This window comes from Balaenoptera borealis (assembly GCF_965194805.1).
Source record: "Balaenoptera borealis genome assembly, chromosome: 4".
Taxonomy (NCBI): Eukaryota; Metazoa; Chordata; class Mammalia; order Artiodactyla; family Balaenopteridae; genus Balaenoptera; species Balaenoptera borealis.
The window spans coordinates 843,642-857,364 of NC_138861.1; the positions used below are offsets into that span (position 1 = coordinate 843,642).

At 40.5% G+C, this 13,723-nt stretch overlaps 1 protein-coding gene across 1 annotated transcript in view; it reads right to left on the reverse strand.

Annotated features, from left to right (window-relative positions):
* The window catches only part of ASIC5 (acid sensing ion channel subunit family member 5), a gene marked incomplete at its 5' end in the record, with an annotated part of 50,145 nt that extends 36,688 nt beyond the window's left edge, over positions 1-13,457 (reverse strand). The window contains 2 exon segments of the mRNA XM_082389958.1: positions 12,868-12,961; positions 13,304-13,457. Of these exon segments, the coding sequence (XP_082246084.1) occupies positions 12,868-12,961; positions 13,304-13,457 (248 nt within the window).
* Between the last annotated feature and the right edge of the window lie 266 nt (positions 13,458-13,723).

Consider the following 13,723-nt stretch of genomic DNA (forward strand, 5'->3'; position numbering starts at 1 on the left):
TTAGGATATATGTGTGTATATATTATATGTACACACACACACACACACACACACACACACACACATATGTATTTAAAGTAACTGCACAGTCCCATAGCAAAAGCAGAAATGTCTGAAAAGCTATTATTACTGTTCATGAGCAAAATAAATTTAATAATGCTCTTTTACATATTATTTAGCCATTAGCAACAAACACATGTGGAGGATTTCCTCTGACAGAAGGACAACTCAGTCTCAAGGAATCTGGCACCCTTCCCACCACAGGGGAAGAGTGACCTAGTAATCAGTAACTGGCCAACCAAAGTATTGCTGGTTGCAAGCGTTACCTTGAAAAATATGTTTCAAGTTGATCTGTCAAAAATCAGCTCATTTAGGGACTTCCCTGGCGGTCCAGTGGTTAAGACTTCGCCTTCCAATGCAGAGGGTGCAGGTTCGATCCCTGGTCGGGGAGCTAAGATCTCACATGCCTCACGGCCAGAAAAAACAACATAAAACAGAAGGAATATTGTAACAAATTCAATAAAGTCTTTAAAAATGGTCCACATCAAAAAAAAAAAAAAAGAAATCTTTAAAAAACAAACAAAAAAACACAAAAATCAGCTCGTTTAATATAAATCTACCCTTTGACAACTGCTTGCGCTTTCCTGGAGTGTTCTCTATCTCTTGCTAGGGTTTCAAAAGAGTTCTCAAAAATATTGTTTTAGATGAATGGTGAAGAAACAAGGGGATGTATTACTGTGAGGAAGGTTAGAATTGGTTTAATAAAGAGCCTACCAGCCTACTGGAAACTTCTTACTTTCCCAATAATACTTCTTATGTAATTACTACAAGTGGCCCTTGCATTGAATACTGATCTTTACAGAAGCATTTTGAGGAACATTGAACAAGTCTTGCTGTATTTTGAAATAAAAATTGTAGGCACATGATAAATAAGAATCAGACCAAACCAAACCAAACCAAACAAAAAACAGGTTCTAGCATGTAGGAATATTTTAAAACTACATATATTCGACTTCCTCATATAAATGACTTTTTCCTAAGTAACAGAAGCTGTATGACTTATATCCAAGGAATATTGGAAGTCAAATTTCCCCAATGAAAAATATAACCCCCTTTTCCTTTGCTAATTTCTCGCTTCTAGAGATGAAAATTGTAACTGTTCTGAGGATTTTACACCTTTCTTAGCCTGGGCTTTTATTTTCCCAATCTGCTCCATCCCCAATTTCAGTAAGCAGGAGTTCTTGAGGTCTAACCAATTTTCATCAATAACCACACTCATTGTGTGGCCTTTGTATAAAATACAGCAGTCGAGGCTGTGAAACGTGGGGCAGTTTCAATGTTTGTGTTGCTATGTTTTGCCCCATAAAGCACATAATCTGCAAACCAAAAATGCTGGCAGAACCAGCTATGGGCATTTATGGACTCAGGAGAAGCTATTGTAGAGTGAAACCAAAAAACATAATTAAGGCAACCATTTTCTCAGAATTAGAGGGACAACCTCGACGAATACTTGTGGTTTTAGAATCACCTCTAATGGACCAGGCTAATTGAATCTCAGGAGACTCACCGGAGATCGTCTCCTTAGTTTTCAATTCTACCTCTCTTTACATCACTTTGAATCAAAATGCAGCTGGAGTGAAATCTGTGGGGACAAAGATGTCTTTTCCTTGTTGAAGTTTCTTTCTAAATCACAGATGAAACTCTTTTAAACAGAAATAGTAATCAAATGAAAATGATAAAATAAAGCACCAGAGAATATTTCCTCGAGAAGAAATGATTGCTGAAAGCATTCAAATTCAATAAAGCACAAAGGCTAATTATTGGTTCATATGAACACTTTTGAGAAATTATTAGAACTTTTATATTAAATAATAAACTGGAGAATATGCATTATTGCGTATAAATGGCTCCATCTCCTGACAGAACTGAGGAATTGCGTGTATCTCAGAGCCTTTTAGAAGCGCCATGGTAACATTTTACAAGTATATAACCTCTAACCATCAACATGGTTAGATATGAGTCACAAGTATTTTCTTGGAAACTCAGGACGCGAAGTTGAAACTAGTCTTATATGGAAACAAACTAAGAAATTTCAAGAGATGTAAATGAAAGTCCCAGGGAGACTTCCCCAAGCATCCAATTAAAGACTTCAGGAAGAGGGTCAATCTTACGACGACTATGCGTTTCTCCCTCCGAGAGCTCTCCTTGGGGTTAATCGCAGCTTCAGTTACAGTCTGTCAAAATCCAGGTGCTCCTGACATACCTGATGACCCTTCCTTCCCTTGCCGGCCGCCCTTCCTTTCTTCTCCTGGGCGTCTTTCCGCAGCATCCTGGAGGTTACATGTCAGTGTCCTGTCAGTTACTCACTGGTTGGACTTCTAGGGGCAGAGTCTTTGGCTGATTTCAGTTTGGGAACAGACTGCCTGCGGGGGCCAATAATGCACCTGGGCAGCGGGACATGGGTGCCCTGGGGGGGAGAGCGCTGGAAGGAAACTCAAGAGAGAGAAAGAGGGCCTACAAAGCCGTATTTTACCTGCACCGTGATTTAACCAAGGCTCAGGCATAACCAGAAATTTTCTTGACGTTCCTTTCAGTTTCACTTCCTCTTCTCCCTTGCTCACAACCTTTAGTTGCTTCCGCATAGGGCCTCAGCGCAGAGGGAAAAAAGAGAGTGAAACACAGAAAGGAAAGAAGGCCAGCAAGATCTCTCCCGTCGTGCCTACCCTTTACTTGATAAAGAATACAATTTTAAAAAGCCTCATTTTTATTTGCTCACGTGTTCCTCTCTTCTGTGACATTTAAAAATGGTGATTTCCCACAACACTGTAAACCAACTATACTTTAATAGAATGGTTTTGAAAAGTAAAAATAAAAATAAGATAGATAATTTTGGTTGCTCTCGCTTGCAGGGCTCTGATACCGCCTCATGGATGCCTCGTCTACTTTAGGATGAACATTGTTGCATTTTCTTCCTCTCCGCTCGTTTAAAAAGTATTTCACCATCACCTCCCTCTACTCTGGCGACGTGTAGTAAATTTGCACTCCATCTTTGCCTGGCGAGGAAATGCCGCCCCCCACCCCAGCGTTTGCCTTCACCGCCCCTGTTCGAAATCAAAGCCCAGCATCCTTCTCCCTCAACGACCTCTGCTTGCTTCTTTGTTATTAACTCTCTAAGTAGCTCAATAAAAACACAGACCCTTCCGCTTTCCTTCCTTCTGCTTCCCCTGCTCACGCCCTTGGTTTGCAGAGCAGATGCCTTTGGCCAAAGATCGATCCTCAGCTTTCTCGCATCACCACCCCTCAACACGCTCACAAACAAAAGAATGGGGAATTCAATGACAAAGCCAAATCCAGGGGGAATCTAGAGGGTTCTGAATTAGTGCTATCTACCACCCTTGCTCAAGTAGCATCAGCAGCAGCAAACCGCTCATTACCACGGAAGACCGCAAAGGATGAAATAACGAGAGTGGATAGGGGAGAAAGAAACCATTTTCTCTGACCTTGCATTTGAATCCAGAGCATAAACAACATTCAGAGTTTTATGCAGTGTCTAGAGAAGTATGCTCTGGCCCACCACCAGTTATACAGACACACTTTTATGGTGTTCTTCAAAAAATCTTATGTGTTTTTAATAAAATTTTTGATCCGATTGAATAGGCATACATCTAAAGGTATAAAAAAGTTATCTTTAGCTACTACTTTTAAATTTAGCTTTGAATTAAAACTTGTATTTTACTATCTCTTTGGGGCAATGCATAACCATTAATAGTGATGCAATTTCTTTTTTAGATTTAGACAGATCTGATACGACTACAGGGTCTGCAAAGGAAAACAGTGTAAAGAATACCTTTTCTTTTATTGGAAGTAGATATTTTTCTTAATAATCTTGGAAGGGAAAAACAAAGCAAACTCACAGCTTAGCATGTTCTTAATAAATACTTTAATGCTGCCTTGCTTTGGGTTTGTATTAAGACAAAAACCAGAACTGCTATTTTCTTTATGCCCTGTATGTAAGCATTGTGGGTTAGTGTTTTTGTATTCATTACAATATTTTTTATAAAATACTAAACGGAAGAAATTGGCTACTCTATCATACCTATTCAAAGCAAATAAATTCACAGACCTAAAACAATAGCATTTCGTGCAGAAAGGGACCTTATGTTGCCACCAAGGCCAACCCTCTATGCCACACTCCCACCCTCACTCATTCAACAGCGGAGAAAGCTCAGACCTGAAGAGGAAGAATGTAAATTCCACGAGGGCCGGGCTCTTTGGCTGTTTCGTTGTATTTGCTGTGGATCTACCCATCTGGTAGGTAGGAAGCAGTCGACAAATATGTTGAATGAATAAAAAGTTTGCCCTAGCCTTGCACTTTCATTACACACATGCCATCATGATATAAGAAAACGACTGTAATTTTTCCAACCTTTTATTTTGAAAAATGCAAACTTATAGCAAAGTTGCAAAAACTGCGCAGTGAATACCTATGTACTCTTTACTGTAATTCATTAATTTTAAACATTTTCCCACATTTGCTTTATCTTCCTCGTTAAGTGAAACTTCCTCTTCTTGCTTAAGAAAAGGGACATCTTCCTGTGTAAATAAGATATAAAAATCACATTCAGGAAACTTAACTTTGATACAGCACTCTTATTTAGTATACATCCCATACTGAACATTTCTAAATTCTTCCCCAATCAAACTTTATAATGTTTTATTTCCCAATTCAACATCCCATCAAGGATTATGGATTTTATTTCCTTGTCATTTCTGTTTATTCACTTTTCATCCGGAACAGTTCCCTACCCATTAATTTATTTTTTGCTTTTTGGGTTTTTTTTCTGTCTTCTCATTACATTGCTAATTTTGAAGAATCCACGTCAGATGTTTTGCCGAATGCCTCTCAGTTTGGGGTTGTACAGTTTCTTCTTCGTCATCAGGCTCAGGTCTAGTATTTAGGGTCATTGGAACCACACGGGGATGAGTGTCCTTCACAAAGCATCACATCAAGGAGCACATGACCTCAGACTCTCCTCCTATTGGTGACAATAAGCTCGATCTCTCGGTTAAGGTGTGTCAGTCAGATTTCTCCTTTGTAAACATACCTTTTCCCTTTGTAATTAATAAGTAATCTGTGGGAGATTAGCCTATCTCGTCCCCAACATTTCACTCAGTGATTTTAGTATAAATCAGTGAGTCTCATCTTAATTAATTATTGCTATGGTGTTTACAAAATGATGATATTCTCTTTCTGTCTTTCTTGCTATATTTTGTTGGCATTCTTCTCTAAAGTAGAGCTTTAACTTCTGATCTCCCCTATTTTTTAAAAAATAAAGAATTTCTTTATTATTCTGTACATTAAAACCTATTTCCATAGTTGCTATTTTAAAAAAATTGTTTAAAATGGCACCTTTTCTGGAAGAACTAATCGAAATAAATTACTGTATTTACTACTGTCTATTTTCAATAATTATCTATTAAAATTAGTAACTCAAAAATATATTTTAGAAGAAAAACATTGTTAATTTGAGAATACAAACTTGTGATGTTTTGTACTCAGATCAATCAATTTAAAGCACCAAAATACTTAGCTGTAGAAAGGAGATAGGGTTCATGATATTTTGGCTCTCAATTACTTGGGTGGTTATAAAAAGAGTGGTAAGGCAACATATAGACATGCTAACTTTTGGGTGTTCCTTGTAAATAACTCAGTTTCCTCTGCTATATGTATTTTATCCTTTTCTAGCAGATATACTAGAAACAGAACTTCTTGGGTCAACACAAAATCGAGTCACAGATTCTCTGTTTCTTTATTCTATTTTTTGATATTTAATAAGATGTTGAACTTGTTATCCAAACAGAATTCTTCTGATTTGCATTTTTGTGCACTGATTAAATGAAATGCCCATCCTTCGATTTTTAAATATAGGAAGCAACTGTTTTGTAATGCACATAGGAGTAATACACACAGGAAAATGTTACAGATCTGTAACACCATCATTAACAATCATATATTAAATGCACCTCGGATATATCCTAATTATTTCTATGTTCAAAAAGCCCATCCCCGGCTGGTGTGTTCAGCCTTCTGGAAATGAAAGGCTGCGGGGACTGCTGGTGAGTTTCTCACTTCAGCTCTGCCATACCTGCCATTGGTCCAGTCTGTGGGAGGTTTGTTTGTCACTCAGCTGCTGCCACGCCACCGGGGAAACAGCCTCTGTATAAGCACCTCTGGGGCTTTCTTCCAGAGTTGCAACTGTTCCGGAAATTGGTCAAGGTAGGGAAGGACTCTACTAACGCTGAACCTGCAGGCCCAGGAGGTTGCAAAATCATGTGTCACCGGGGTCAAGGTTACCCGGATAGCGTCAAATTATCCAAATATTGTACTGGCAATTGTATGTTCCTGTCTCTTTTCTCAACTCTGACCTCTTATCTCTTTGCACAGTAGAACATTTGGGAGAAATTTACCTACCATCCAACGACTTAGAACAAAAATATTGATTTCCCATAATTTTCATACCTTTGGGAACTATTCTAAAGAAGGGTTATAAGTTGTGCGCTTAGTGCATCTTCCAAAAAGAAAGCAAAACAAAAGAACTCAAAGATGGCAATTTTTTTTTAAAATAAATTTATTTATTTATTTATTTTTGGCTGCGTTGGGTCTTCGTTGCGGTGCGTGGGCTTCTCATTGCGGTGGCCTCTCCCCGTTGTGGAGCACGGGCTCTAGGTGTGCGGGCTTCAGCAGTTGTGGCACACGGGCCCAGCCGCTCCATGGCATGTGGGATCTTCCCAGACCAGGGCTCGAACCCGTGTCCCCTGCATTGGCAGGCGGACTCTCAACCACTGCGCCACCAGGGAAGTCCTAAAGATGGCAAATTTTAAAAACTGAACATTCATGAGGTGTAGATCATCGGGCATGATATAATAGAAAGGATTTAATTTTTTCTCATGTGAATTTCACACACTACAGTGGGGTTAAAAAAAAATTCACGTCCACCCGGAACCTCAATGTGACCTTATTTGGAGATAGAGTCTTTGTATGGATAGATGTGATCTGTTAAGACTCTCAAGATGAAATCATCTGGGTTTTGGACGCAGGGACACACAGGGCGGAGGCTGTGTGAGGACAGAGGCAGCGATTGGAATGATGCTGCCATCAGCCAAGGGTCTCCGGGGGCCCCAGAAGCTGGACGAGGCAGGAAGAGTTCCTCCCTGGAGCCTTGGTGGGGGCCTGGCCCGGGCCGCGCCTTGACTTAGAATGTTGGGAGAACTGTGAGAGAATAAGTTTCTGTTGTTTTAAGCCACCACATCTGTGGTAGATTGTTTCAGCAGTGCTAGAAAACCCGTACACACACTAGAGAAATCAGATGGATTTTTACTGAGGATTTGTGGAAAAGTTGTGAGGTTCCTTGGCAACTAAGCCTGACGATAAAGCCTGGTTTTCAAAAGTGAGCAGTGAGTTTATACACGAGATGAAACTCTTCTGCAGCTCTGTAGCAAAACAAACGTGACAATCCAGGTGAATGCCAGGAAAGATGTGGAAGATGGAGAGAAATACCTCATGACATCTATGTCACAGCAAAAGGCCAAAATCTCTGTAATGCTTTCAGTCCGTCAAGAACAATGAGACGTAGTTTTACACTGTGCTTGGGTTTTGCATTAAATTCCCACGGATAGTTGTCTTCATTCAACAAAGACAGGACACCTGATGTGGCCCAGGCGCTGCTCCCAGCTTGGCAGGATGCATCCATGAGCAAAACAGAGATGACTAATCTTGTGGAGCTGCTGGTTTAGCAGCAAGTGACAGTAAACCTAATCAGTGAGTAGGTTACCTAACGCGTTGGAGAAGGAAATGTGCTAGGGGAATAAAAGAAGTAAAACCTGGCAGGGGAAATCAAGGGTCCTCAGTCTGAGGAGACAGTGTGATGAAGGTGACAAATGCGGAAGTCAGCGTGTAACAGGGAAGAACAACTCTGACTCCATACTGGATCCACTCCTTCTGCTTTAACCTTCGTGTTCTAGGGGTAGGGGAGAGAGGAGAAGATGAAAATAATGTGAAGAGCCCACCTGAGGTTCATGCTTATGATTCTAAGGTGAACCCAGGAGCATGGCACTAGGACAAGACACATTTGTAATTTCAAATTTTCCTGTAGACATAAAAAAGGAGAAACAGGTGAAATTAATTTTAATCATGGCTCTTTTGTAACAAAATAATTAAAAAATATTATTTGGACTTGTAATCAGCATAAGAATTATTAAGGAGACATTTCCCCATTCTTCTTTTAGCCCTTGGTCTTCAAAATCTGGTGTATATTTTACACTCACATCTCTATTTGGACCAAGCACATTCCAAGTGTCCATAGCCACGTGTGTTTAATGGCTACAGTGTTGGCGGTGCAGATGCCGGTGGTGACGGCGGAAGTGACTGGCTGAGAAAAAGTGAAGTTCAAGATCCTCAGAGGAGGAGAGGGAACTGAAAGTCCAGGCTGCTCATAGGACCGTCTAGACGTGTATTGAAAGTTCCAAGAATAAACAAAGGAGAACCTTTGAAGAGAAAGCCAATAAGCAGGTAGGTAGAACCACTTGGACACATGAGAGGACAGTGCAGGATTCTGCCCATCATCGCAACAGTGAGGAGTGATGCAGTTTTTAGAGAGAAAGAAAGAAAAAAGAATAGTCTGAAAACAAGAATAAGAAGTGAGTAGACAGCCATAAAAAAGAATGAACTTCTGCCATTTGCAGCAACATAGATGGACCTAGAGATTGTCATACTAAGCGAAGTAAGTCAGACAGAGGAAGACAAATATCATCTGATATCACTTAAATGTAGAATCTAAAAAAAAATGATACAAATGAACTTATTTACAAAAGAGAAACAGATTCACAGACATAGAAAACAAACCTGTGGTTACCAAAGGAGAAAGGTTGAGGGGGATACACTGGGAGATTGGAATGGACGTATGCACACTTTTATATTTAAAATAGATAACCAACATGGACCTGCTGTAGAGCACAGGGAACTCTATTTAATACTCTGTAATGACCTATATGGGAAAAGAACCTAAAAAAGAGTGGATATATGTATATGTATAACGGAATCACTTTGCTGTACACCTGACACTAACACAACATTGTAAATCAACTATATTCCAATATAAAATAAAAATTAAATTAAAAAAAAGGGAGTAGAGTTTCTATCGCTCCCCATGGTACGAGGCCTGGGGGGTTGTGGAGAGAAGAAGCAGCCATGTTGGAGAGGGCTTCTTTGGGGATGAATATCTTTAGGGGATGTTTTTCTCAGGAAAGTGAAATCAACCTGTTAATCAACAGACACTGGTTTGCTTACAGCTCTTAGGAGGTGAGAGGGTCTTTGCTGGGGTTGAAAACTTGTGTAACACACACATATTTACATTTTTCAACATAAGTAAAGAGAGATTTGACTAAGTTTATAATATTTAAAATAATTGTTTTTCTAGACATGGGAAAATTCGGGGAGTATTTGACTCTAGTTAATGATTAGTCATTTCTGGGAGGTGGAACCTGGTGACTTTCATTTTTGACTTGGTGCTCTTTTTGTATCAATATTGTCTTACAATGTGTACATTTTTGTCTGAATAAAGAAAAATTCAAATACCTATTCTTTCCTGGAGGTCCTTTAATATGATATAACCTCTCTCCTGAAGAAAATACGGGATTTTCAAAAGAATTGTTAAGTGACTGAGATTGTTGTGTGTGTGTGTGTGTGTGTGTGTGTAATACCAAGTTAGATAACAGATACAAAGGACAACCAAAGTGACCAGTAATGAAGGAAATGCCAGAATATATCACCTCAAATATGCTTCTTTGACGTAAAAGTTATATGGAGGTGAAGGCAATTAAGAAGCAGTAAATGCAGGAAAAGTTCCCCACTTTCTGCCTAAAGGCAGGAAATAAATCCTCCTTTTACTCTTATCAGCCCAGAGAAGTCACCGGAGAAATCTGCAAACAAAACCTACTCCTCTCGCCCTTATATCTCAAGTTATTTCTTCACTATTTACTACCTCAAACCCCTTTGTCCTGTCAATTCTTCACAAACTTATTGTTTCTTGGTCTACAAAATAGAAAAGCTTCCTGCTCTGGTCCTTTCCGGGCTTCGTTCCCTGATGAAGGCTCCTGTGTGCATGCTCAAGGTCAACAGCATTCGTAAACTTTCCTCCTGTTGATACAGCAGTTTGACTTTCAGACACAGCCAGGGACCCTCGAAGGGTCGAGGAGCACTCTTTGCTCCCCTTCTGTAACAATTCTGAGCATTCACTGTACACAAGCGAAAACCAGCCTTCACCGGGACAAGTGTGTTTCTCAGACGACATACCAAAGCAGGTGGCTAAAGACAGCTGGGGGGACTTCCCCGGTGGTGCAGTGGATGGGACTCCACGCTCCCAACGCAGGGGTTTGATCCCTGGTCAGGGAACTAGATCCCACATGCATGCCGCAACTCAGAGTTTGCATGCCACAACTAAAGAGCTGGTGAGCTGCAACTAAGGAGCCCACGTGCTGCAACGAAGACCCGGTGCAACCAAATAAATAAATAAATATTAAAAAAAAATAAAGACAGCTGGAGTCTGTGGGTGCAAGTGTGTTTGCAGAGTCGCTGTTGATGTGCTGAATTGATCTGTCAGTTGAGGAGATAGCCATGGTTCTTTCCCTTCTGTGACATGAGGTCTGTCTTTGGCTGGTGCCAGCAGCTATGGTTTGCAGGCCCATGGCTCTTTTATAATGGCCTTTTTAGCTTGAGGTGACTGAAAACTTTTGCTTAAAATAAACCACAACTCCCTCAAGTCTGAATGATAATTTGAGTTTAAAAAAAGTTTAAAGTTGCCATTATTTTTCTTTTTTATCAAGATAAATAATATATTTTTTTCTTTTCCATGACGGTTGATTACAGGATATTGAATATAGTTCCCTGTGCTCTACAGTAGGAACTTGTTATTTATCCATCCTATATACAATAGTCTGTATCTGTTAATCCCAAACTCCCAATCCATCCCTCCCTCACCCCCTCCCCCCTGGCAACCACAAGTCTGTTCTCTATGTCTGTGAGTCTGTTTCTGTTTCGTACATAAGTTCATTTGTGTCATATTTTAGATTCCACATGTAAGCGGTATCCTGTGGTATTTGTCTTTCTTTTTCTGACTGACTTCGCTTAGTATGATAATCTCTAGGTCCATCCATGTTGCTGCAAATGGCATTATTTCATCCTTTTTTATGGCTGAGTAATATTCCATTGTATACATGTACGACATCATTATCCATGTCTCTGTCGCTGGACATTTAGGTTGTTTCCATGTCTTGGCTATTGTGAACAGTGCTGCTATGAACATAGGATGTGCATGTATCTTTTTTGAATTATAGCTTTGTCCAGGTATATGCCCAGGAGTGGATCATATGCAAAGTTGCCATTATTTTTCTGTTTGTTTTTTATAGAATTTCTTTCTCTTACATTTTGTGGTTCTCCTACTTGCAGTTATTATAGTTCATCAAGTGGGTTATACTTTGTCAATCAATTTGAGCAAATATCAAGACAATAATCTCTTTTAGGAGACAAAGTTAGTTTATTAAGAGAAGGCAGCTTAGCAGAGTAGAAAACGCATAGTGTTTGCAATGGCCTGACTCTGCCATTGACTGGCTGTGTAGCCAGGAAAGGTCACTCAGATTCTCCTTAGGATCAAGTACAATGGCTTCTCATAAAGTTGTCCATGAATTAAATGAGGTAATGTGTCTGCTCCATGGTGAGCTCAATACTTGTTAGCAATGACTGTTATAGATTAGCCCACATTGTCAAGTAGATATGACTTGTACAAGTTTTTTTTTGTTGGAAGAATCACAACAATTATAATTACAAGCAGATGTTTCCAATGTTTAGATAGAAAGATATTACAGCTATTTCAATCTTCAAAGTCATGTGCAGCCTATAGTCTTTTTTTTTTAACATCTTTATTGGAGTATAATTGCTTTATGTTGTTGTGTTAGTTTCTGCTGTATAACAAAGTGAATCAGCTATACGTATACATATATCCCCATATCCCCTCCCTCTTGCATCTCCCTCCCACCCTCCTTATCCCACCCATCAGGTGGTCATAAAGCACTGAGCTGACCTCCCTGTGCTATGCGGCTGCTTCCCACTAGCTATCTATTTTACATTTGGTAGTGTATATATGTCCATGCCACTCTCTCACTTCATCCCAGCTTACCCTTGCCCCTCCCCGTGTCCTCAAGTCCATTCTCTATGTCTGTGTCTTTATTCCTGTCCTGCCCCTAGGTTCATCAGAACTATTATTTTTAGATTCCATATATATGTGTTAGCATACGGTTATTTGTTTTTCTCTTTCTGACTTACTTCACTCTGTAGGACAGACTCTAGGTCCATCCACCTCACTACAAATAACTCAATTTCATTTTTTTATGGCTGAGTAATATTCCATTGTATATATGTGCCACATCTTCTTTATCCATTCATCTGTTGATGGACACTTATGTTGCTTCCATGTCCTGGCTATTGGAAATAGAGCTGCAATGAACATTTTGGTACATGACTCTTTTTTGAATTATGGTTTTCTCAGGGTATATGCCCAGTAGTGGGATTGCTGGATCATATGGGAGTTCTATTTTTAGTTTTTTAAGGAACCTCCATACTGTTCTCCATAGTGGCTGTATCAATTTACATTCCCACCAACAGGGAAACTGCAATAGTTTTGCATTACAGTAAGTCCCCTACATATGAACGATTTCCATTCTGAGAGCGCGTTCGTAAGTCCAATTTGTTCGTAAATCCAACAAAGTTAGCCTAGGTACCCAACAACACAATTGGCTCTATACCACTGCTTTTACCTTTGCTTCCAGACACCCTGGGCTTGAAATGAAGATCCTGTATTACTGTGCTCTGTACAGTCCTGTACAGTAAAGTACACGAAAGCACAGCCCCCTGTGGAGGGTGCACACAGGTAACAACGTACGCCAGACACGTGAACTAACTTACGTGACTGGACGTGCGAACGCACGTTTGCGTCTTTGAAAGTTCACAGCTCGAAGGTTCGTATGCAGGGGACTTGCTGTACTTAGTTTCAGAATGTCAGCTGACGGCAGCGCACATGCTCGTGGCAGGAATGTTCCACTGCAACAGGTGGGGCTCGTGAGGAGTCTTCCCGCCCCCCCAGCCTTGAGGTGCTTTCTGTGCAGGCAGACGAAGGCTCTGGTTCCATGCCACCTGTGATGCGGGCATGTGTGCGCTAGTGTTCACATTCATGTCGTCACCCACAGCCCGTACGTCTGTCCTGGGCAGAGGAGACAAGAATTCGGGTGAGCTGGATAGGGGTCTGTCTGTTCACACCCGCCACAGCCTCGACGTCACCGCTCTGCTCTGCTGGGAAGGGTTTTCGCAGTCGTGGGGACAGACAGCAGTGCTGGCAGGATGGAGGCATCGCTCGGCCCCGTCACTGTCAGCAAACAGCACTCGGAAAGGCCTGCCTTGAAACAAGTGTAAGCAGTCACGCCGGGGCCAAGCACGCACTTTCAGCAGACAGTAAGTTACACCTGTGACTTGAAATTTGCTGCATGTACAATTTTATTGGTAAGTTTTGTTTTTTTTTAAAGGAATTTCTTTATTTTTATTTATTTATTTATTTATTTTTGGCCGTGTTGGGTCTTCGTTTCTGTGCGAGGGCTTTCTCTAGTTGCGGCGAGCGGG